The sequence below is a fragment of the Pristis pectinata genome, chromosome 10 (assembly GCF_009764475.1).
Source record: "Pristis pectinata isolate sPriPec2 chromosome 10, sPriPec2.1.pri, whole genome shotgun sequence".
NCBI classification, from domain to species: Eukaryota; Metazoa; Chordata; class Chondrichthyes; order Rhinopristiformes; family Pristidae; genus Pristis; species Pristis pectinata.
Genome location: NC_067414.1, coordinates 72,303,097 through 72,329,077, shown reverse-complemented (window position 1 = coordinate 72,329,077; position 25,981 = coordinate 72,303,097). Strand labels below are relative to the sequence as shown.

The following is a 25,981-nucleotide window of genomic DNA, read 5'->3' as shown; positions in this document are numbered from 1 at the left end:
TCCTCAGGGAAAGGGGGGGGTGGAGAGAGGGCGAGCCAAGGAATTGGACAAGCGGCGGCTGCGCGGTGATAGGTCCCGCCCCCTCTCCTCCCGCCCCGCCGCCGTCATGGCTCGGGCGATGTGAACGCGGCTTGTCGTCGGTTGGTGATCGCCGCCAAGCGCACGGAGCCTTGATGTGAGGAATATCACTCGCACGAAGCGATAGGCGAAAGGGAATCTGACCGCGTTGCTGGGTAGGGAGGGGAAGCCAGGGAGCAGGACCTGCCATGCCGGACCAGATCACAGTGTCGGAATTCGTGGCCGAGACGAACGAGGACTACAAGTCTCCGACCGCCTCCAGCTTCACCACCAAGATGAGCCAGTGCAGGAACACGGTGGCTGCTTTGGAGGAGGTAAGGTGCAACCGACCCCCACCCCCCCCCCCCCCACTTCCTCGCCCTCGGCAAACTTCTCCCGGCCTTCCACAAATACTTTCCGCTTGGCCGGGAGCTGATGCTGTGGCCGCCGGCTCTGCTCTGTGCTCTGCCTCTCTCCGTATCTGTCCATTCCTTCTGCTCTGGTGCGGGACTCATGTCGGCAGGGTCCGAGCCCGGCAGCCCAGATCTGGCCCAAACGAGTGCGGCGAGCCGAGCGCAAACCATGTTGTCGTCGCACTGACATTGGTCTTGAGAACCCGAGGGGAAAACGACCGAGGGCAAAGTACAAGAGTCTTTCTGTGGGTGAGGGGAAGGTCCCATTTTTTTTAAAGAAAAAGAGAAAACAATACATTGGAAAAGGGGCATAGGACAAGAGCATGCCTGCACTCTTGTGCACTTGGTGTTTAAATGGGCAAGTGATTTCCCTCGCTTGAGATGATGCTCAATATATTGTCTGATATGATCTTTTCCTTTGCCAGTATAAACAATTAAAGTGTAAGGAATGTTTCTTAAATTGACAGTGATCCTTGAATGTTTTCCTTTCGATATGTTCCAATTCATTCTAAAACCGGATTATTTTTTGGGAGAGTCATTTCAGGATTAAATCGACGGTGTAATGCGTGATTATGTGAATTCACTTCGCTCGCTGTATTCTCATTGAAAGAAAGACTCCCTCAAAGTACATTGTTTACATTTTTAAGGAAAGAAACGACTCGGTTTGGGTATTTTCCTTTGCTGGTCTACTATTATAGGTGACTGGTTGTATAATTATGGTTTGGTAAGGGGAAGATTTCTAGTCTGCAACACGTTCAAATACAAAAGTCCCTGATAGGATAAAACTGACACTTTGTTCAAGAAAAAAGACCTAAAATATGTCGAAACCAACGCATAATTAACACAGGTGCAAAAATAAGCTTATCTATACCTGCTTTTATTTCTGTATGTCATATCAAAAATATTGCAGTATGAAATACTGCATGATTTTATATTTCCAGCATTTGATTTGGTGTGAATTGAAAAGCACTAAATTGTGCCTTTTAATAGATTTTCCCAGTTCTGAAGAAAGGTCATTGACCTTAAACATCAACTTTGTTTCTTTCTTCCAAGATGTTTCCTTCCAACATTTTCTGGTTTTTGTATTTGATTTGGTGGTCTCCTTTCCCAGCATGGTTGTGATTATCAATTTGCAGTGATTTTGTTTTCAATGGATAGTACAATTACTAGTAACACAGACAGGAGCACAACTTTAATGCACAATTGTAAATCATCAGTTAACAAAAGTGAAAACCAATTGAGTCTCTGCGAATGTTATCCCTTCATTTTGAGATGAACTCTATCCTTGGTATGGAAGACATTGATAAAATGGCCTGCTTTCTTTCAAAATAAAACATGGCAATTTTAAAATAGCACAGTTAGCTGGCCTTTGTAACTATTGGGCTTGGGCAATTTGAATTTCACTACCAATACTTTTTATTGTGTTAATTATAAACCCTTTGATTTTCCCCCCTGTATTTATAAATAGTTACCAATGAGCAATAAAAACCTTTCCAGTGTATTACACGGTTAAAAGAAAAAAACAACAGATCTTGGAAATTTGAAATAAAATGAAACAGAAAGATGGAAATACTCAACAGATCAGGCAGCAGCTATGAAGTGACAGTATTTCTTGTATTTTTTGACTTGTATCATGTTCACAGGAACAGAATTCTTGAGCAATATCTGACTTGATTTTATTTTTGCTTGTGTATAGGTTGAGCATAACTTGAATACATCTTGAATTGTATTTTCTATCTTTGAAAGAAGCTGGATTAATTAAAATTTGGGTTTCTTTTTTTAGAGTTTCATTTCTTTGTGTAGCTAGGCCATCCCATTCCACTATATGTTAGAACTGTAAGCATATGCCTAATTTATTTTGTTGCCTCATTTTGTTTATATTCTTGGATTTATTCAATGGTATACAGGAAATATGTGTAAGGAAAGAAAATTGATAACATACTTACTTGACAGTTGTTGGTTTTCTGTCCACTTTGCAATGTAAATAGATTGTTCTTGGCAAAGTTGCAACTTGTTACTCTGCTTATTTTCTAAATCTTATCTTGCAAATGACGTTGGTGAATTAACACAGTAGCTAAAGTAGATCTCAAAGTCTGTTATCTGTTGGATTTCAACAGAAATATGTATTATTGAAAATAAAATGATGTGAAATATTAGCTAATTCATCATTCAAAATTATGATGGATCAGAGTAATCATTTAAAAAAATATGGCTGAGTGGAAAATATGTTAGTCACTTTTCCACATTGGATTACTTTTGGGGGGGAAAAATTAAAATTATAGTACCTATTATGATCTTTCTGAAGACGATAGGGATTTCTTTCCGGCATAAATATTACCAGCTGTTGTGTCTTTTATTTCACAGAATATTGGGAATCCTTTGTTCAGTGTGTTACTTATTGATGCAAATAAATAATCTCTTGTGGTTAATGCTATCAGTTTCTGGCCTATTTTTGTGAGCTTGTGTGACATAGCTTTAAAATACTAGGATATATTGACAATATTAATATTGGAGTATGAAAAGTGATCTTGGATGTGTGATTTATTATCACGCCTGTTTAAATACTATACTGCAGATAATGATAAAGGTTGTTGCTTAGTAGTATATTTTCTAGTGGGCATCCACTCATTCCAAATATGACACATTTTCTCAGTTTCTAGAATTTTTTATATATAGAAAATTAGCAAGCCAGAAAGATTTGTAGTGCAGCAGAATATTCGTTGATTTAGGGATTATGAACATGAGAGAATGTAGTTAAATACCAATACATAAATTTACTGTAGTGTATGAGGTCGATCACTGGTGAGCTCTGAGTACTGTTTGATTATTGGCATTGCACAAACAAAGGGTGAACTTTGATCAGACATATAGAATTTAAATCCTACTAACTGGTTGAAAGATTGCAGTACATTTGCAAACATTTTTAACACAACACAAGCTAATGAAGCTGAATTTCAGAATTGGAGTACACAAACACACACTATTCTATTGCACCTTTACTAGGTGCAACTAATAGCTGGCTAATTTGTACTCCTTGGCTTAGATTTGTATTGCATCGTAGAAGAATTACAGTAATTAATCTTTGTAAAATCACACGTCTTTGTCTTGCCTCCTGTGGAGTTGCAGATATTTTGTGTCCCTTTTTGGAAGGGATCTATTGCAGATGATTTTTAAATTTTTAAAAAAATTTTTTAACATTTTGTTTACGGCATGGTAACAGGCCCTTCCGGTCCAACGTGTCCGCGCCGTCCATTTTAAACCCATATTAACCACCTGTACGTCTTTGGAATGTGGGAGGAAACCGGAGCACCTGGAGGAAACCCATGCAGACACGGGAGAATGTACAAACTCCTTACAGGCAGCGATGGGAATTGAACCCCGATCGCTGGCGCTGTAATAGCATTGCGCTAACTGCTATGCTACTGTGCCGCCCGTTTTCTAGGCACAAATCCTTTTAGTAATGTTGCTTTAATGTGTTTTGAATTCATTAAGATATTTGGATATTTGGTAACACCTTAGCAAATAATGTGCAACTTTAGCCTTTCTATCTTAATTTGCAGCATCTATAGTTTTCTCTTTTCTGCTGATAGTTTCACATTATTCACCTTCACTTACACCTCTTCAGGACCTAATTTCCATTATCCACATGCCTTAAACACTTTTTCACCTTACTCCATCTTCATTGTTGTAATTAATCTCTCCTGTCCTCAACCCTATAACAGACCTTTCCTTTTCTCTTTTCCCCTCCTTGCTTTTGATCTTAACTTACTTTTCCTGTGTCTCCTATGCTGAGTAACCAGTATTTTCTGTTTTATTAAGGAATTATGTTATTTTGCTTTTTCATTGAGGTAGAGGACTTCAGATATGGAGCACACAGAAGGTTGAGGATGCTTAGTCATCAACTAGATTCAAGTCTGACATTTATAGATTTTTGAAAAATTCAGAGGATATTGGGTTCAAATGGGAAAATGTGCACGAAACACAGAATTGGCTGTGATTTTATCAAAGCAGGCATTAGGAATCGTAAGGCTTACTACTTCTATTAATTTTTTTCCACTGGTAATTTCACCAAGTGCCTAAATCCACATTTTTCCACATCATACTTCAAAACCTACCTTGTTCATTTGCTTGATCTGTTCTGTCTGTTTGCAGACACTTTGCATCTTCCTTGCAATTTGCTTTTGCACCAGCTTTGTTTCATTCTAGGCTTATAAACAAGGTATTGAAATTAGCTCTGAAAGAATCTATTCCCACAGGATAGCCAATTGTGGAAGTTTATGAATTTTAAATATTTTCTGTGTTATTATACAGGTATTACTCTAGACCTTGTTTGAATTGCTGTTGCAATATTAAGCATTGTTTTATAACTATTAGCTTTGCAGCTTTAACGTTGTATAATTATAAAAACATTGAACCGAAAAGGAATTTTTTTTGTTTGACTTGTTTTTTTTAATTTTCTTGTTCGTTCTTTTCTCCTTTCAGATAAAATTTCCACTTCCATGGAATAGATTTTGCTTTTATTAATCATTTAATTGATTTGTCTTTTTTAAGGAAAAGAATATTTTCATATTTTGTGGCTGGCAGATTCAGCAGATTGTGCATGATAATATGTAGAACAATGGGCTAACTTGTATGATAAGTGACGGATGCTCTCAAGTATGGAATGACAGCTTTGCATAAGTCTAGAGATAATTTTTGAAGTATCAGTGGGAAGGTACAAAAGACATTGCTCAAGTTGTTAACTCAAATTAGTATCTTTGGGTCTTCATAGATGACAACGCAGTCCTTTTGTGGCTGTGCTGTGGTGGGTGAAAGACCATTCTGTTGTCAGCCCTAATATAGATTAAGTATGATGTGCATAGAACATTTTGTTTTCATTTGGAAATAAACACTCAAGTTTCTATTTAGAAAATTTGTTTCATTTCCTTACATTGGTGAAACTTTTGAGTCAGCTCTATATTTAAAATAATGTAAAGCAAAGTGCATTGTTTATGAATGTCACATGATATTAATTACTGTGGGGGGGGGGCAGCATGGATTGATGGGCTGAACCCAGAAGAGTTAAAGTGTGGGTACCAATAATGCATAAAAAAAGGATAATGTTTGTAATTTCATGAAGGGAAAAGAAAATTGTTAAATAATGGAAATGGAAAGCCTGAACTTGTCCATCAATCTTTCACTTGTCATTTTGTGGATCCTCTCAGATCTTGGAGCATGTATGCAATTCTTTGCATTTAGATTACAAGAGTCAGCCTCAATGGTACAGAGACCACTAACAGAAAATAAAAATGAAAAGGATGCACAAGGAAAGGATGTTATAAATTTGTTTGAGTGGTGGTGCAATTATGGACCAGATTAAATCCAAGGGATGGATGTCTTGCTGAGTTGTGTGAATGAGCTCTGCAGCAAGATTCTGACACACATAGGTCAGCTTTACAGCAAGTTTTTGTTTGAACGTTTTGCAAGTGATTTGATATGCATTAGTAATATACTGGGGGGAATTTTTTTAAATGATATTTACCCTTTGATAAAACCCCTGGGGGGGGGGAATGGTGATCAAACTGTAATCGTCCTTTTTGCTTTCTGTGCTAACAACAATTAAAATCAGAAGAATGCAGTAAAGGCTAACGTGAAATATTTGTGCATGAGCTCTGCAAACTAAATGATAAACCTACAATGTGACTTGAAACTTATTTGTCTTGCTTTTTAGGGGTATTTATGTGTGGAGCTTGGTCAATGCTATTGGTAAATAGTTGATTTAAAGCAAAAAATAAGCTGTGGAGGAATTCAATGGGTCTGGCAGTATCTGTGGAAGGAAATGGACAGTTGACATTTTGGGTCAAGATTCTTCTTCTTTCTTGATGGATGAAGGATCTCATCCTGAAATGTCAATTATCCATTTTCCTGCACAGATGCTGACTGACCCACTGATTTCCTCCAGCAGTTTGTTTTTTGCTTCAGGTTCCAGCATCTGCAGTCTCTTGTGCCTCCAAGTTGTTGCTTTAATTCTGCTTTTAAATATTTTGCCATTCGTGCTTATCAGACATGTACGGGAATAGAAGCGGGGTACCTTTGCAATCTGCCAGGAAAATAGGTTTTGCACCTAAAATGATCCTGCTGGTTCCCATAGTCTCTGGTTTTCTTTTACCAACTCTTTTGGTTGAATGTAGGAGGCCATTTCCAAAATTTCTTCTGGAATGAGATCTGAGTGAAACTTGATCAGTTTTGAAGAAAGATTGTTTGTATCTTGCTATGTTAAATTTGTGAATGGGAATAAATCAAAACGTTAGAAAGTGAAGTGGTCAAGTTCACCAGATTTATGTCATACTTGGGAGGGTGTGTGTGTGTGTGTGGTGGGGGGGAGGGGTGCAGGAGGTTGATAATTAAAATCACACTTCAGTAACAATCTGAAGGAGAGTTCATGGGCCTGAAATCTGTGGTTAGTTAAATGTTCAATCATTCTTGTATATGAAAGGCTTTAAATAATTTTTGCCTTGTTCCATTCATTGATAACCAAGTGGCAGCCAGCAACAAGGCACTGAAATTTTGGGGTGAAGATTCATTATGTAAAATCTTCAATGTATGGAGCAATTTTCTGGATTCTCTTTGTTTACTGCTTAATCTTCAGCTGTTTTGCTTGAGGAAAAAAAAGATGGACTGCCAAATCAGGACATGAAATTGATGTCACCCTGTGAATCTGCACAGATCTTTATCGCACTAGCGTTGCAGAAAGGACAAAATTAGCTGGCTTTTTACATTGTTGATCCTTGTAGCCAGTGCAAATCTGAAATGTTTTTTTTCTACATTTGTGTAGTCATCAATAACCACTGAGATATATATGCCTTGTTCTATTACGGTGGATTCTCATTATGGACATCCACATTTCAACACTGTCATTTCAAATTATTATCAGTTGCAGTATTTTTAATACCAAGTGCATAGGGGTTTCAGCAAGGAATTAAACTTTAAACATGTTATGATTTTGAATATGCAAGCATGATTTGTTGTCCTTGCCAATTTAGTGGAAATTTATTCTAGAAACTGAAATTTTGTGTATTTTACTACGGTGTTTATAATAGCCAAAATTACCCAATTTTTACCAAACAGTGGCGGTGGGGGACAGGGCCTTATGGAACCAAAAATAAAAACAGAGTAATTCGTCTGGTGCAATTTCTTATTTGGTTTGAAACTAACGTCATCCCCTTTAAAAGTGAGAGGTTCGGGATCGATGGAGGGAAGTGCTACAAAGGTCATTTTTTATCTTGGAAGATGTGTCAGCCCTGAGGTGGATATGTGTCAGTACCTGCACTAAACCTTTTGTATGTGGCACTGATCTTAAAAAAGACAACATTTTTAATTTGCCTTGTCAAGTTGTTCTTGATTTACAGAAAGCAGCAGGTATATATGAGGAAATTGTGATGCTTAGGCTGATGGATGCACAAGACTAGATATGCTTGTCTATCTAAAAGTTTATTCTGAATGTGACTGAATCGTGCAGTAGAATTTTTTTGTCCTGAAAAAAAAATTAGTGATTATTGTTCTGCAGGTTGGAAGGTAGCAGAGGTAAGAGTGCTAATTATTGAATTCATGAACACATTTTGTAAGGAGTGACCAGGATAGTGGAATTTGGCTGGGCATCTTAAATGGTTAAGATGGTCTTTCATGGGCAAGTGTCCTGTCTCTCTGTTGCAGTATCCTTAAATTCAATAATTGACCTTAATGGTGGTATTTTCCAGTTCCTCTTTACTCTAATTTTGGTGCTATAGATTGATGTACAAACTGGGTCCTGTGGGCACCCCCTAGAACAAGCTATCTAATTCTGAAAGCCTAGAGAACTTGGCCCTGCAGTCACTTTTGTTCCTTGCCCCTTGTTCATTTTTTAGATTGGTTGGTTTGGAGGCATTGGTAATGCTTTTTTTTTGTGCTGCTCATCTCATGACTGGAGAATTCTGGAATTGGAACCCATGGTCTGCTTCTATCAGTTAATTGAAGTTTCTGAAACATTTGTGGGAATGGGAGTGTAAACCTTGTAACCCCTTCATATACCATAGCCTTTAAAGAATTTGATCACAATAAAACTCCAATAATCCAGTGTCTGTTTGTTTGCAAATCCCAGTGATTTGGATCTGTCTCGCTCACTAGTTGGAGTAGGTATGCTACAGAGGTCATTGTGCTGCCAAGACTGGGGTCTGGACTATGGGCCTGGTGTGCAATCAGGAACTTGGGTAGGTTTGCGGACAGAAGCCAGGGGTCCAGGGTGCTTGTTTGTTTCATCTTGTTTTGACAAGCTGTAACATACTAGCTGAAATGCAACAGGTTCTATTTCCAACTTCTTTAAACTCAGCAGGTTCACTCTAAAATTTACCAGGCAATTGCATAATATATACAAAAATGGGAGATAAAAGTATGTCAGCATATTACTAGGAATCTAATAGTCCAGAAAGTCTGCGAGTCCAAAGTCAAATGGTGGGTTGTCAGTTTTACTGTATTGCTACTGTTGTAATGGAAGAGGATATGTCAAACAGTTTGTGCACAGCAAACTCTCACGATGGCATTAAGCTAAATGTTGTGTCATCTGTGTTAGTGATATTAGTTGAGGTATAAATATTGGCTGCTGATGGAAAGAGAATTTTCATACCAATTATGGAATAAGATCATGAGTATCACCTAAAGGCAGCTGAGACATTGATGTCTAATCTGAAAGATTCCAAAGAGTACTCCATCAATACCATACCGCATTGGTGTTATCCCAGATTGCATCCTTGTCTGTAGAGTGGCTTAGCTGTAGGATTCAGTAGTCATGAGCTAAAGGAGTAATGTGAAAACCTATATGAGTCAATAAGAGAGACTGTTGGACGCAGTTTTAACATTATTGTATTTAGGCCTGTATCTGTATTGGTTGTACAGTCACTTTTTGTATAAAAAGCTTAATTTTATAAAGAAGATACTGAAAATGATCGAACATATTTTGACTTGGAAGTCCATTTTTTTTAAGAGTAGGAACCTATTGGAAAGTAACTTTTCAATATAGAATGGCAATATAAATTCAGTTGCTTGTCAACTTCATCATTTGGTGGACTTGCACTACCCATTTAGAGAATTGTTAAATTTTTGGTAAACATCCAAGAATTGCTGATTTGGATAATGCTGATCTGAAACAATGTGGGAGAGTTTGCCAGATGTGGAAAAGCCAAGAAAGTTCATATCAATCAGAAACTGGTGGCAATGTTTATCTGCAGGTATTGTGCAAATTAAAGATCCTTTTTAGAATACAAACAAAAATATTGTAAGAATTTTTATTTACATTTATAGTTCCCTTCTAGGCATTCAGATTTTGGATATGAACCCACTGAAAAGCAGTTTATAAAACCTGTGCAGTTTATTATTTACTGAGTGTAAAGGAAAATAAGTTTCTGTAACTAAGCGGTAGTGTTAGATAATTGGTAATGTGGATGTACAACTTGATGAATGGTTTACTATGTTTGAGTTCAGGACATTGTCCTGAAGACAGCAGTACACATTGCTGACCGGGTTCAATGCTGTGTCATCATTCCTTCCTGTCATGGGAAATGGATTCCTCTTTATTTACTCTGACAAACTTAAATGATGGAAATTTAATGTATGCATTTACTTTCCCTATTCCAAGGAGAACAATCCCAGCTCTTGATTGTTTCCATAGCTGAAGCCCCACACCCTTGTGTTAATCTAATAAATCCATGCAGCTTTCCAAAGATATCTTTGCTAAAGCTTGATGCCAAGAATTGGGCAAAATATTCCTGCTTTCTCCTAACTAGTGATTCTTAAAAGCTTAGCATACCTTTCTTGCTTTTTGTGCTCTTTGTCTCTTTATAAAAGCCTGGATTAATTTTTTGCAATAGACATCAACTTATCTTCCATCTTCAAAGATTTGTGTAAGTGAACCCACAAATATTTTCCTGAGTCCCCATTCTTTTCAATTGTGTTATTTGGCATTAAATCTCGTCAGGCAGTATCTGCAACCCATTCATTAGCACCTTCAGCTACATGTTTGATAGAAGTGTTAACATCATTTGAGAGGGTAAATTAGAAACTCATCCCATCAGTGGATGATTGAAAGAGCAGGGAGACACAGATTTAAAGTGATGGGTAAATGTTATAGTGGGCTGTGAAGAAAAAACTTTTTCTAGCAAGACATGGTTATGATGCAGAGCTCTCTGCTAGAGTGGAGGAAAGGGAATCCATTGGGCCTTTTAAATTGATGCTTGTAAGAAAAAGTTGGTATTGATATAGGTTTATTATTGTCACTCGTACTGAGGTACAGAGAAAAACGTCTTGCATGCCCTTCATACAGATCAATTCATTACACAGTGCATTGAGGTAGTATAGGGTAAAAACAATAACAGAATACAGAGTAAAGTGTCACAGCTACAGGGAAATGCATTGCAGGTGGATAATAAGGTGCAAGGTCATAACAAGGTAGATTGTGAGGTCAAGAGTCCATCTCATTGTATTAACCATTCAATAGTCTTATCACAGTGGGATAGAAGCTGTCCTTGAGCCTGGTGGTATGTGCCCTCAGATTCCTGTATCTTCTGCCTGATGGGAGAGGGGAGAACAGAGAATGACCCGGGTGGGTTGGGTCTTTGATTGTGCTGGCTGCTTCACCAAGGCAGCAAGAGGTATAGACAGAGTCCATGGAGGGGAGGCTGGTTTCCATGATGTGCTGGGCTGTGTTCACAACTCTCTGCAGTTTCTTGCAGTCCCGGGTAGAACAGTTACCATACCAAGCCGTGATGCATCCAGATAGGATGCTTTCTATGGTGCATCAATAAAAATTGGTGAGTGTCAAAGGGGACATGCCAAATTTCTTAAGCCTCCTGAGGAAGTAGAGCTGCTGGTAAGCATTCTTGGCTGTGGTGTCAATGTTGGACCAGGACAGTCTATTGGTGATCTTCACTCCTAGGAACTTGAAACTCTCAACACTCTCGACCTCAGCACCATCGATATAAGCAAGAGCATGTGCACCGTCTCCCTTGCTGAAGTCAATGACCGGCTCTCTTGTTTTGCTGACATTGAGAGAAAGGTTGTTCTCATGACACCAGGTAATTAGGCTCTCTATCTCCTTCCTGTACTCTGACTCAATGTTATTTGAGATACAGCTCACTACAGTGGTATCATCTGCAAACTTGTAAATGAAGTTAGAGCAGAATCTGGCCACGCAGTCATGAGTGTATAGGGAGTAGAGCAGGGGTCTGAGGATGCAGTCTTGTGGGGTACCTGTGTTGAGAATAGTCATGATGGAGGTGTTACTACCTGTCCTTACTGATTGTTGTCTGTTGGTCAAGAAGTCAAGGATCCAGGTGCAAAGGGAGGTTTTGAGTCCCAGGTCTAGAAGTTTGGAGATGAGTTTGCTTGGGATTATAGTATCGAAGGTGGAGCTGTAGTCATTAAACAGTAGTCTAATGTAGGTGCCTTTACTGTCTGGATGCTCCAGAGATGAGTGAAGGGCTAGAAAGATAGCATCCACTGTAGACCTGTTTTGGTGGTAGGTGAATTGCAGTGGGTCGAGGTTTTCGGGTGGCTGGAGTTAATGCATGCCGTGACCAGTCTCTCGAAGCACTTCATGATGGTGGACATCAGAGCCACCAGTGGGTAGTCATTAAGGCAGGTTACCTTGTTTTCCTTAGGTACTGGGATGATAGTGGATGACTTACAACAGGTGGGAACCTCAGATTGAAGCAGGGAGAGGTTAAATATGTCTGCAAATACCCCCACCAGCTGATCAGCACAACATCTGAGCACACGGCCAGGGATACCACCTGGGCCAGCTGCTTTGCTCATGTTCACTCTCCAGAAGACTGATCTTACATCCTCGATGGTGATCACAGGTTCAGTTGCATTGAAGGCTGTCAGGGTGGGTGGTGACAAACCACTCCCAGGGTTTTGCAGGGTTCTGGGGAAAAAGCAGGGGAATAACTGAGTGGATTACTCTACAAAGTGTAGGCATAGGCTTGATGTTCTGAAGCATTGATGGTTGCCTCAAGATTTTTAAATGTGCTACAAACTTCTAGATTTTTGAAGCATCATCAATGCTTTTGGCTGATGATACTTTTAATTTGTTCTTGTTCTTTTGGGCAGTGCCTTGGCATTGAAGATGACTTGCTTCCACTCAAGGTTTGTGGGTTCTGTGGTGACTAATGATACCAATGTGGGAATTGCAGACTCTTCCACAGATAGAGCAGGAAGTGCTTGAAGGAGTAGATGCCGTTGTTCTTCCAGATCTGAAAGCAGCTTGTTCTTTTGCCTTTTATAGTATTTATGGGGTTCGAGATCATTTAGTAATATAGTTGGATAATTGATCAAGCTAATGGTGTGGTAATGGTGCATTGGTGTGATTCGCCTTCCTTGGGTGGTTGTTGTTATTATTATTATTCTGGATGTTGTCTCCTGCATTGGCCAGGTTTTTCATTTCCTTATCATAGTGCAGATTTTGTGTAATATATCAACTTTATTATTTCTTGTCTTTAATAATTCTGCAGATCTGTAATCCAGGTTGATTGTTTTTTTCAATCTTTGTTTTCGTATTTCTACTTTGCTTGTCAAGTATTAGCTTTTCTGTGTGTGTTTCCAGAACCCCTCTCTGTGGTTGATTTATTATCTCTAGGTCTGTCATGATATTGTATGTATCTCTTGCATACTTATTTTGAAGTCTTGCATTTATTTTCAGGAAGCAAAGTGTCATTTATGTCCACTACTACAGTTGAACTTATCCTGGTTATTATATTAGGGTTTTGAAAATATTTTTTAGAGATTTCTTGAATCTGGTCATGTATGTGCTTAGGAACCAGTTCTCTTTCACTTTTTCCTGATGTCATTTTTCATTGAAAGATTTTTGTTTTCAAAGCCTGCTTTAACTGCTGAATCTATTACTTTTTCTTCGTAATATCTGACTCTTAGTTACTTTTTGCTACTGTTCACCTTCAGATCAAGTTTTATTGATATCATCATTGTATGGTCACTGACGGTATTATATACCAGCTAGTGAGTGCCATGTTTCTCTACTTGTTAGCAAATCTGAATTTCTGCAGTGTGAGTTCTCTACTTTCCTCTGTCTCTTATCATTCTTGGTATGCAACTATGTTAATTATGATATATGATCACCTTGGGCAGTAAGAATACCTTTTATTGGTATCTTTGATACTGTTTCATCAGATTTGTTACACAGATATTTCAATTTGGTGTATTTGGATGTTATTTTTATTCTTGCATTGTGACATCATTAGAATTCTAGATAGAAGTTATTTGGCAAAGCTAATGATTTACGATCAAGCACTGATTCAGTCTTTTTGAGAAATAATACTCTTGTGTGGCGGCTCACCGTCTAGTCGGGCGAACCGGCTCGGCAGTCGGGTCGCGCGGCGTCGGAGTGACGAGGCCCAAGATGGCGGTGGGCCTCGTCTTTCCGAGCGACGGGGAAAACCCGCGCGCGGGAAAGTCCTGATGACGTAGGACTTACGTCATTACTGGTTGTTTTGGGCAGGAACATTCTCCCTTAAAGGGCCCGCGCAAGGCGGGAAAATAAACCAGTTCTGTTTGGCAATCCTCTGAGTAGAGTCTTGTTTTATTCCGCGGTAGCAACCGCTACATTGGTGACCCTGACGGTCCAAACGGCTTTTGGACCCGCGAAATGAACGACAGCGCAGCAGCCAACGCAGTGGCCCTCAAGCTGCCCACCTTTTGGACACTTCGGCCCAGCGTCTGGTTTGACCAGGCCGAAGCGCAATTCCACCTTCGGCAGATCACCTCCGACTCCACGAAGTACTACCATGTGGTTAGCTCTCTGGACCGGGAGACAGCCGCCCAGGTTGGAGACTTCATCCAGTCGCCTCTGGAGGAAGATAAGTACCCGGCTTTCAAAGACCTTTTGATCCGGACCTTCGGCCTCTCCCGTCGTGAGCGCGCCGCCCGCCTGCTTCATCTGGATGGCCTGGGGGACAGATCCCCATCCGCCCTAATGATTGAGATGCTGGCATTGGCCGAGGGTCACAAGCCATGCCTGATATTCGAACAGGCCTTCCTTGAACAGCTCCCCGATGACATCCACTTGTTGTTAGCTGACGCCGACTTCAGCAACCCCCGTGAGGTGGCCGCCCGGGCAGATGTTCTGTGGAGGGCCAAGTGCGAGAGCGGTTCGTCCGTCAGTCAAATCACCAGGCCGCGAGCCCAACGCCCGCCTCGCCCGGCCCCAGCAACCGAGCAGCCACGCCCCAGGAACACAGACGACGACACGGGTGACCAGCTGTGCTTCTACCATCAGAGGTGGGGTGTGGAGGCCCGTCGATGCCGCCCACCCTGCAAGTTTCAGGGAAACGCCAGGGCCAGCCGCCGCTGATAGCTATGGCGGCTGGCCGCCGACAGAGCCTCCTATTCGTTCAGGACAAGAAATCTGGACGGCGTTTCCTCATTGATACTGGAGCGGAGGTCAGTATTTTGCCCCCGACAGGCCGCGACACTCGTGACAGGCCACCAGGTCCTCTACTCAGTGCCGCCAACGGTACAACGATATGGTCTTTCGGCACCCGTACGCTTCAATTACACTTTGGCGGCAGCCGTTTTACCTGGACCTTTACCCTTGCCACCGTCGCCCGACCACTCCTAGGAGCTGATTTCCTTCGGGCCCACAACCTGTTAGTCGACCTGCGAAGGAAGCGGTTAGTCCACTCTAGCACTCTCCGGACCTATCCCCTGGGAGAAATCAGCCCACCAGCCCCGCGCCTGGACTCCGTTTCCCTTTCTGGCGACAATTTCACCAAGCTCCTAGCCGAATTCCCATCGATTTTGGCACCTTCGTTTACAAACTCTAGGCCCACACACGGGGTACAACACCACATCATTACCACAGGGCCACCCCTTCATGCCCGAGCACGACGATTACCTCCAGACAAGCTCCGCCTGGCAAAGGAAGAGTTCCGTCACATGGAGGAGCTGGGGATTGTTCGCAGGTCAGACAGCCCCTGGGCCTCCCCCCTGCACATGGTCCCCAAAGCCACCGGAGGGTGGAGGCCCTGCGGCGACTACCCCAGGCTGAATGACGCCACCACCCCGGACCGCTATCCCATCCCTCACATCCAGGACTTCGCAGCGAACTTACACGGGGCCCGCATCTTTTCCAAAGTGGACCTTGTTAGGGGATACCACCAAATCCCGGTCCATCCGGATGACGTCCCCAAAACTGCGATTATCACCCCATTCGGCCTGTTCGAATTCCTTTGGATGCCGTTCGGCCTTAAGAACGCCGCGCAGACCTTCCAGCGGCTGATGGACGCGGTAGGCCGAGACTTGGACGACATACTGATCGCCAGTCGTAACCGCCAGGAACACCTTTCCCACCTCCGCCAGCTGTATTCCCGCCTCCGCGATTTCGACCTCACGATCAACCTGTCCAAGTGCCAATTCGGACTTTATTGATTTCCTCGGCCACAAAATCACCAGCGACGGGGCAACACCCCTACCCGCCAAGGTGGATGCTATCCGCCATTTTGCCCGCCCCGACACAGTCAAAGGCCTACAGGAATTCCTTGGGATGGTCAACTTTTACCATCGTTTCATCCCTGCAGCAGCCCGTATCATGCGCCCTCTGTTCTCGCTGCTGGCTGGTAAGGGCAAGGACGTCACCTGGACTGACGAGGCTGCGGCTGCTTTCATTAAGGCAAAAGACGCCCTGGCAGACGCCACGATGCTGGTACACCCCAGGACTGACGTCCTGACTGCCCTCATGGTAGACGCGTCCAACACCGCGGTGGGTGGGGTACTGGAACAGCTACTCGAAGGCCGCTGGCGACCCTTGGCATTTTTCAGCAAGCACCTTAGACCGCCCGAACTGAAGTACAGCGCTTTTGATCGGGAACTTCTAGCGCTGTATCTGGCGGTCCGGCATTTCCGATACTTTCTAGAAGGCAGGCCTTTCACCGCTTTCACCGATCATAAGCCTCTGTCCTTTGTCCTTTGCCTTCTCCAAAGTCTCCGATCCCTGGTCAGTTCGTCAGCAGAGACATTTATCCTACATTTCCGAGTTCACAACTGACATCCAACATGTCTCCGGAAAGGATAATGTCGTTGCTGATGCACTTTCCAGACCAACCATCCACAACCTATCCTTGGGTGTCGACTACACGGCCCTAGCTGACGCACAGCAAGCCGACGACGAACTGCCCAGCTACAGAACCGCAGTCTCGGGTCTGCAGCTCCGAGATTTCTTGGTTGGTCCAGGTCAGCGGACCCTACTTTGCGACGTTGCGACTGGTCAGCCCCGCCCTATAGTCCCTGCAGCCTGGCGGAGACGCGTTTTTGACTCGGTACATGGGTTGGCGCACCCATCCATCAGATCTACTGTCCGACTGGTCGCCAGCAAGTTTGTCTGGCAAGGCCTGCGCAAACAGGTCAGTGAGTGGGCCAGGACTTGTCTGCACTGCCAGACGTCAAAAATCCAGCGACACACCAAGGTCCCACCACAGCAGTTCGAGCCTACCCGTAGGAGGTTCGACCACATACACGTCGACCTCGTGGGCCCTCTGCCGGTTTCAAGAGGAGCCCGGTACCTCCTTACCATCGTGGTCCGGTTCACGAGGCGGCCAGAGGCAACCCCCTCAATCTGACATCACCACTGATTCCTGCGCCCGGGTGCTGCTCACAACTTGGGTCTCACGTTTTGGCGTTCCGGCCCACATCACTTCAGACAGAGGCACCCAATTCACTTCCAGTCTCTGGGCTGCATTAGCGAACTTGCTAGGGATGCAGCTGCACACCACCACGGCCTACCATCCTCAATCAAACGGGTTGGTGGAACGTTTTCACCGCCATCTGAAATCGGCCTTGATGGCCCGCCTGAAGGGTCCTAACTGGGTTGACGAGCTGCCTTCGGTCCTGCTCGGCATACGCACTGCCCCCAAAGAAGACCTCCGCACTTCGTCAGCTGAGCTTGGATACGGTTGTCCCTGGGGATTTCATACCTGCCCTTCGGGACCAAGGGGAACAACCCCCAGCAGTCCTACAAAGACTGCGCGAGAAGCTTGGCGACTTGGCCCCGATTCCCACCTCACGGCACGGTCAAGCCCCATCCTGCCAGCCCAAGGAACTACGGGACTGAAAGTTTGTTTTTGTTCGCAGGGGCACACCTCGGGCGCCATTGCAACGACCATATGAGGGACAGTTCCGAGTCATATGGAATAACGGATCCACTTTTATTTTGGACATTGGAGGCAGGGAACAGGTTTTCACGGCGGACTGCCTCAAACCGGCCCATTTGGATCTGCAACAGCCTGTCGAGGTTGCCATGCTGCGACGCAGAGGCCGCCCCCCTAAGCGGCAGCTGGCACAGCTCACGGACCTTGGGGACTGTATCGCCGGTTCTGGGGGGGGTTTGTGTGGCGACTCACCGTCTAGTCGGGCGAACCGGCTTGGCAGTCGGGTCGCGCGGTGTCGGAGCGACGAGGCCCAAGATGGCGGCGGGCCTCGTCTTTCCGAGCGATGGGGAGAACCCGCGCGTGGGAAATTCCTGATGACGTAGGACTTACGTCATTACCGGTTGTTTTGGGCGGGAACATTCTCCCTTAAAGGGCCCGCGCAAGGCGGGAAAATAAACCAGTTCTGTTTGGCAATCCTCCGAGTAGAGTCTTGTTTTATTCCGCGGTAGCAACCGCTACACTTGGTTATTTTTCTCACTATTGTAGAGAATTTGTGTCCTTCCTCTTATTCCCAATTTATCCATTGCACTTAAACATCCTTGGATTTGTTGCACTTGGAGTCAGAGTTGAACAGCATAGAAACAGGCCCTTCTCCCACTGTGTCTATGCCAACCATCATGCCTATCTATTACTAATCCCACTTGCCTGCATTAATTCCATATCCCTCTATGCCTTGCTTATTCTACTACCTGACCAGATACCCTTTCAATGTTGTTGTTACTGTTCCTGCCTCCACCACAACCTCTGGCAGCTCATTCCAGATACTGACTACTCTGTGGAAAAATTTACCCCTCAGATCCCCTTTTTTAAAAATTTTTCCCCTCCTCATCTTAAACCCATGCCACCTAGTTTTAGACATCTCTAGCTATCTATCCTATCTATGCCTCTCATTTTCTGTACTTCTATCCTGACACCTCTAAGCCTTCCTTTGCTCCAGGGAAAAAAGACCTAATCTATCCATTCTCTCCTGATAACTCCATGCCCTGCAATCCAGCTCTCCTGATAACTCGAGGCCTCCAACCCATTTATTTGTCTTGATTCAAACTGATTTGATTCTTGTCATCTTCACAGGACAGGGATTTGCCTAAAATTATTTCAGTAAGAAGTTCAAATTTTTCCAATGGCAGAGTTTCAAATTCTATTGTCCAGTAGTGACTTGTTCAGCTTCAGCTCCCGCTCACTAATAATAGCTCTAACTCCTTTATCAGAAACCAGCTGTACACATTTTTAAACTGTTCAGCATTGAAAGCCAGGAAGTCAGCTTGGAAGTTTGCCTGTTTTGAGTTGTGTTTCCAGAGCAAATAATGGAAAATGCTGGTGAGAGAGGCCTCTGTCCATATATGACGCAAGTTTTACACTGCAAACAGAGTCTGTATGTGCTTTGGATCTTGCACCAATAGAACAGGACTGGTGACGGGAATAAAAGCCTCTCTTTGGGGTAATACAACTTTTTCACATTTTTTCCCTCCCGCAAATATTGGTGCAAATCAATGGTTGATTCCTCCCCTGCCTATTTGGCCTTGAAGTGATGGAGAAACTATATATTATCCCTTGTTCCTGCTTTTGAAAAGTTGAGTGTGTCAGTGTAACAATTTGGAGGTCATACTATATGAGGATAATGGTACACCACAAAATGCAGAAACTTGACACATTAGCTTAAAATATAATTTTAATGCCCTTTCAATAATTCTGTCTTTTGTACAGTTTTCAAAAGAGAAAACACGCCTGTTTGACTGGTGGATATTTTAATTTGATTCTAAAACTGTGTGATTGCAACAAGTTTTCTTTGTAAGCTTCGACTACAAAACCTCAATTTAACTATCAAAATATTTTCTCATGAAAACAGACTTGAATACATGTAGATAGCAGACAGAGGTATCACTGAGATTGTTTTTGAAATACCGCCTTCTTTTATTTTGTAGGTCAGTAGATTAACTTTTCCTGTTGTCTTTCACTGCTGGCAGTGCTTTGTTGATTCAGTCCTTTTCACCTAGTTTAAAAAGTTATTCCCGCAACATTGGGTATGGGCTAATCTTTCCCCATTCTCCCAGTTATCAGAAATTGTCTAGAGGTTGTGTGTGTGTGTGTCTGTGTGTGTGTCTGTGTGTGAGAGTTTGGGGGCGGGGGTGGGGTTTGCTGGTATTAGTGGGCAACTATTTGCCATAGTTGACCCAAATCTCTGTACAAACAAAACTAATGTTATTAAAAATAACGTGCCCAACCATTCATTTCCCTCAGATGGAAGAGGCAAAAATCAATCATGTCATTTAATAAATAAGTTACACACATACAAACAGTAGCTCACCACAGTGATCACTAATGGACTAAGACAAGTATGGTGGCTTCAGGGTATTTTTGATCTGACTTTCTACAGCTGCTCTTTCAATAGAATGGACACTTAGATCTGTAATTTCAAGTGAAAATAATGCATACTGGCATTTGTGGAAATAGATTGGGCAGTGAGTGCATTTTTTTTTATTGAACTTAACCTCCCCATCTTTCTCTCCATTTCTTGTGTCAAGTAATATTTATTCTGTAAAAGGAATAAATATTACCAAGTCAAAGATCACTTGTAATTACTGGTTTATTTCACAAACACTGCCTATTACTGTTTTTTTTTGTTGATAATTTGCCACATCCTTTTGTTATCTGGTATTGTACAGGGAATGGATTTTTAAGCCTAGGATTGGTTCTTTCAAAAGATGTGATCTCTATGCAGGGTGGGAAGGTAGAGTTTGAGAAGATCAATGCAGTCGGACTGCATTCCTGTGATGCAGTTGTCGCCAGTAGGGAAAAACTGAACTGGAAAGATCAATGAAAGTTTGTTTGTCAAAAAGAATTTTATAGGTTGTTTGATTTGGTTGTTCTCAATTAACTTGATAGTAAACGGTAGCAGAATCTACAACAAGAAAAATATTTGGATCCTGTAAGCTACTGTAAATGTAAAGTTTTTTTTGTAGGGCACTGCTTACAGCTTGTATTTTCGCAGATGAGAACTTGGGTTGCAGAATAGGTCTGAAGTGTTTCATTCTGTCCTTGGCCTACTTCATGTAGTTTTGCTACAAGCACAAAGCCTTAAACATTTCATTGATTAACTTAAATATTAACTGCCCACTTTGTGGTGACTTCATTTGCAGTTTTCTAATAGGAAATTTCTTGTCAGGTATACCTACTTTTGTGAAAATGTCTTGCCATTACAGAGTTTGAATACAGTACCGAAAACTAGGTGTATTGACAAAAAAAAAAGTTTTATAACATTGTACTCTATTTTATACTGAAACTGGGGCAAACAGAATCAAAATTGAAGCAGGGAAGATTAGAAGGGGTAGGACTGGGTGCTGTCAGTATACACCAGGAAGCGGTAAGTATACTGTATAGATGAGAAATGGTGGTTGTCAAGCATAGAGTTTTGGGGACTTTGGAGATAATAGAGAAGTGTTCATGGAAAATTAACTTTGAAAAGGAAGTCCTTGGACAATGAAGCAGAAGTCTTGGAGGAAGGTACTAGATAAATGTAAGTATCTCAAGTGTATTAGAGACTCCAGACATTGAGAAAAGTGAAAAAGAATAATCCACTGTGCTAAGTATCATGGATGTTGTCATCTGTCTTTGATTTTGGTCCCAAAACGTGATGGGAGGGGCTCGGATCTAATATTGTGGGAAAGATTGTTGTGGATGTGGAAGATTAGTTATGCTACAATGACAGAGACGCTAAGGGTGTTGCAGAAGGTTTTTACAGCACAGGAAGGGGCTTTGTATGTGTGATGGAGACATCAACAATAGTGCTGTCCAGTTGAAAGTTCGGTTGGGGATCTGCTCAGTAACAAGTACATGGATTTTATGGACAAGGGTGATCTCTGAGAAGGTGAGGTGGGAGAGAAATGAGAGAAAGCAAATAAAACAAGCAGAACTTGGCCAGCAGCAATTCAGCCATGCCCATCACTAAACTATGCAGCATATTTGATCTTTTCTGGATCCCTTGGTGTTGACTCGTTCTCTGAAATAGTGATGCCTGGTGCAGCTGAAGACAATTGTACAAAGTAATGTGATTAGATTGGTGAGCCAGAATAACATCTGTCTGCGGAAAGTATCTGGCCTGGATGATGTCCCTATCTGTGTCCTTGGATCCTGTGCAGATCAGCTAGCGGGGGTATTTGCAGACATTTTTAACCTACTCCCTGCTTCAATCTGAGATTCCTACCTGCTTTAAGAAGACCACTATCATCCCAGTACCTAAGAAAAACAAGGTAATGTGCCTTAATGACTACTACCCAGTAGCTCTGACATCCACCATCTTGAAATGCTTCGAGAGGCTGGTCATGGCACACATTAACTCCAGCCTTCCAGACAGCCTGGACCCACTGCAATTCACCTATGCCAAAACAGGTCTATAGTGGATGTCATCTCCCTGGCCTTACACTCATCTCTGGAGCATCTGGACAGTAAAGACATCTACATTAGACTGTTGTTTATTGACTACAGCTCTGCCTTCAATACTATAATTCCAAGCAAACTCATCTCCAAACTCCTAGACCTGGGACTCAACACCTCCCTTTGCACCTACATCCTTGACTTCTTGACCAACAGACCACAATCAGTAAGGATAGGCAGTAACACCTCCATCATGACTATTCTCAACACGGGTACCCCACAAGGCTGCATCCTCAGCCCCCTGCTCTACTCCTTATACACTCATGACTGCGTGGCCAGATTCTGCTCTAACTTCATTTACAAGTTTGCAAATGATACCACTGTAGTGGGCTGTATCTCAAATAACGTTGAGTCAGAGTACAGGAAGGAGATAAAGAGCCTAGTTACATGGTGTCGTGAGAACAACTTTTCTGTCAATGTCAGCAAAACAAGAGGGCTGGTCATTGACTTCAGCAAGGGAGACAGTGCACATGCTCTTGCTTATATCGATGGTGCTGAGGTTGAGAGTGTTGAGAGTTTCACATTCCTAGGAGTGAACATCACCAATAGCCTGTCCTGGTCCAACCATGTAGACGGCACAGCCAAGAATGTTCACCAGCGCCTCTACTTCCTCAGGAGACTAAAGAAATTTGGCATGTCCCCTTTGACCCTCACCAATTTTGATCGATGCATCATAGAGAGCATCCTATTTGAATGCATCACAGCTTGGTATGGCAGCTGCTCTGCCCATAACTGCAAGAACCTGCAGAGAGTTGTGGATGCAGCTCTGCACATCACGCAAACCAGGCTCCTCTCTGTGGAATCTGTCTAGACTTCTTGCTGCCTTGGTAAAGCAGCCAGTATAATCAAAGCTCCCTCCCACCCCGGGCATTCTGTCTTCTACCCCCTCCCATCAGGCTGAAGATACGACAGCCTGAAAGCACGTACCACCAGGCTCAAGGACAGCTTCTATCTCTCTGTTGTAAGACTATTGAATGGTTCCCCAGTATGACAAGATGGACTCTTGACCTCACAATCTATCTCGTTATGACCTTGCACCTTATTGTCTACCTGCACTGCCCTTTCTCTGTAACTGTAACACTTTATTCTGCATTCTGTTATTGTTTTACCTGTATTACCTCAATGCACTGTTGTAATGAATTGATCTGTATGAACGGTATGCAGGACAAGTTTTTCATTGTACCACTAGGTGGGACAATTATAAACCTATTTACCAAAACAGTTGGGGAAGAAATATCTTTTGACAGCTAACCAAGCCACACCCCAGGCTTAACCAACCGTTAAAACTGTCAGAGTCTGGGAATGCTTCTGATATTCAGAAATGTTCAAAATTATCATAATTTTTAAAAGTTATGAAAAACATTTAAAATAGTTAATTACTTTTTAGTATTTTTAAGCAAACTTTTTTTTAAAACAGCAAATTGCCTTGCAGGTCCTTAGCAACTATTCTCCTCAACTCAAATGAATGGATTCTCTCTTCCCATGCCACACTTAATCACTGGACTAATTCCTATTGTGTTTGACAAGGAATTGCAGCAGATTCACGGTCTGTCATGGGACTCCCAAAATGAGACTGACATTGGAGTTCACTTGTGGAATCATGTACAACTGCTACCATTCCCAATTTGTGCTAGACTTTGAATGGTGATGCCCTATTCTGATAATGTCTAATAACTCTAGGCTGCTACAGGGTGAGTGACCAGAGGTAAAAGGTGTAAATATGAAAAAGTTTTTTGGTTGTAAAATAAAAAGGAATGTAGAATTGCACATGCAGCTATGAAGCAGGTGCTTTCTTGGAACTTTGCAGAAAATAGGTTAAAATTTTCTTGTACACTACTGAATCCTCCTTGTATGTGCCATAAATCTCTAAACAATTTTCATTGCATCTGTTAGGGAGTTGCTTCAGATCAGTTATCCTGGTAGCCCCTTATAGGCTGCCAGCCTGTTAATTCTGTACATTTTATTCCCAAAAAAACAGCTTCAGTAAAATGTAACAAAGTTTCATTTTTAATGTTTAAATGTGATGGTGAAAGTATTTATCACTACATGCTTACTACAAAACCACCTTGCAGAGGATAACTTGCAATGTTTTAATTTAATTAAAATGGTGCCTATTTGCATAATGTCCTTTACACAAAAAATTCTACTTGATGGGAGCATTATCATGTAGACAATTAATAATCACATCAGCAACTATTAGGGAAAAAAAACAAGATCTTGGTTAGTGATGGGCTTTAAGAAGTATCTTTAAAGGAGGATAAAAGGATAATGAAATTTAGGGAAGTTTTAAGTTTGCAGGTCCTGTCAGCTGATAACTCACCTGCCGTAATGCAGTGATTAAATTTATGGATACTTGAGACCAAGACTTGGAGGAGCATGGAAACCCTGGGTTTATACAATTTGAAAGCAACTTTGAGAATTTTAAAATTAAAACTTTGTTTAAATGTAGATCAGCAAGCAAATTGATATAAGTTAGAATGTAAATCATAGTATTTTGAGTAGCCCTTAGTTTATGGAGATTAGAAATGGGGAGCGAATTCAGAAATCGGAGGTACAAAGTGACTTGGGAGGCCTTGTGCAGGATTCCCTAAAGGTTAACTTGCAGGTTGAGTCGGTAGTAAGGAAGGCAAATGCAATGATAGCATTTATTTTGAGGACCAGAATATAAAAGCAAAGATGTAATGCTGAGGCTTTATAAGCCATTGGTCAGACCACATTTGGAGTATTGTGAGCACTTTTGGGCCCCATATCTAAGGATGGATTTGCTGGCATTTGGAGAAGGTCTGGGGAGGTTTACAAGAATTATCCCGTGAACGAAAGGGTTAATGTATGAGGAGTGTTTGATGGTTTTGGGCCTGTACTTGCTGGAGTTTAGAAGGATTGGGAGGGAGGGGAGGTGGAAATCTCATTGAAACCTAACGAATATTGAAAGGCCTAGATAGAGTGGACGTTGAGAAGATGTTTCCAGTTGTGGGAGAGTCTAGGACCAGAGGGCACAGCCTCCGAATAGAAGGACGTCCCGTTAGAACAGTGATGAGGAGGAATTTCTTCCACCAGAGGGTGGTGAATCGGTGGAGGTTGATGGGTTCTTGATTAGTTAGGGCATTAAAGGTTACGGGAGAAGGCAGGAGGATGGGGTTGAGAGTGAAAAATCAGCCATGATCGAATGGCGGAGCAGACTCTTAGGACGAAATAGCCTAATTCTACTCCTATGTCTTATGGTACTTAAGAAAGTAGCTAGGTGTGAATTGGAACAGTGATGTCGAGAGATAACAAAGGCATGGATAAGAGTTTCTGCAACAGATGAGATATAGCAAGCCTGAGACAGGCAATGTTGAGGAGGTGAAAATGGGTAAAATTAGTTCCAAATTTGATTTGAATTTACCAAGCCAGCAAATGTCTAGTATAATCTGTAATTTAAAAACCTCAGGATGTTCTGAGTGCCAAAGGCCAAATGGAAAGATGACTGTGGTTTGGTTTCTGAACTATAATGATTAAGTAGCTGAGTGCAGGCTACTGACAGAGGTGTTTGTATTAGCCTGCTGGTCCCTGGTCTTTTTTTAAAATAAACATCCATTGTTTCTATTTCTGAATTGAGTCCAGCAATCCTTTTGCAAATCATACATGTATGGTATGCTGCAAGGACAGAATTTAAGCTAGGTCATTGTAGATCAATAGCCTGCAAACCCTAAAGTCCAGGTGCACATTTGAGCAATCTTGCAGATGAAGTGGCCAGTGGAATTGTGCTGAGGGTGAATTAAGTTTTTTGAAAAAGCAGGGTAGTCAGTTTTAATCACTTTTTCATTTCTTCTGAAGTATGAATTTAATGCTATTGCATTGAATTTTAATGCTTATCCA

The 25,981-nt window shown here is 42.2% G+C and overlaps 1 protein-coding gene across 1 annotated transcript in view; it reads left to right on the top strand.

Moving 5' to 3' along the window:
• asap2a (ArfGAP with SH3 domain, ankyrin repeat and PH domain 2a) overlaps positions 1 to 25,981 on the top strand; it is a 145,933-nt gene continuing 119,952 nt past the window's right edge. The window contains 1 exon segment of the mRNA XM_052024496.1: positions 1 to 392. Coding sequence (XP_051880456.1) covers positions 267 to 392 — 126 coding nt within the window. The 5' untranslated portion in view covers positions 1 to 266.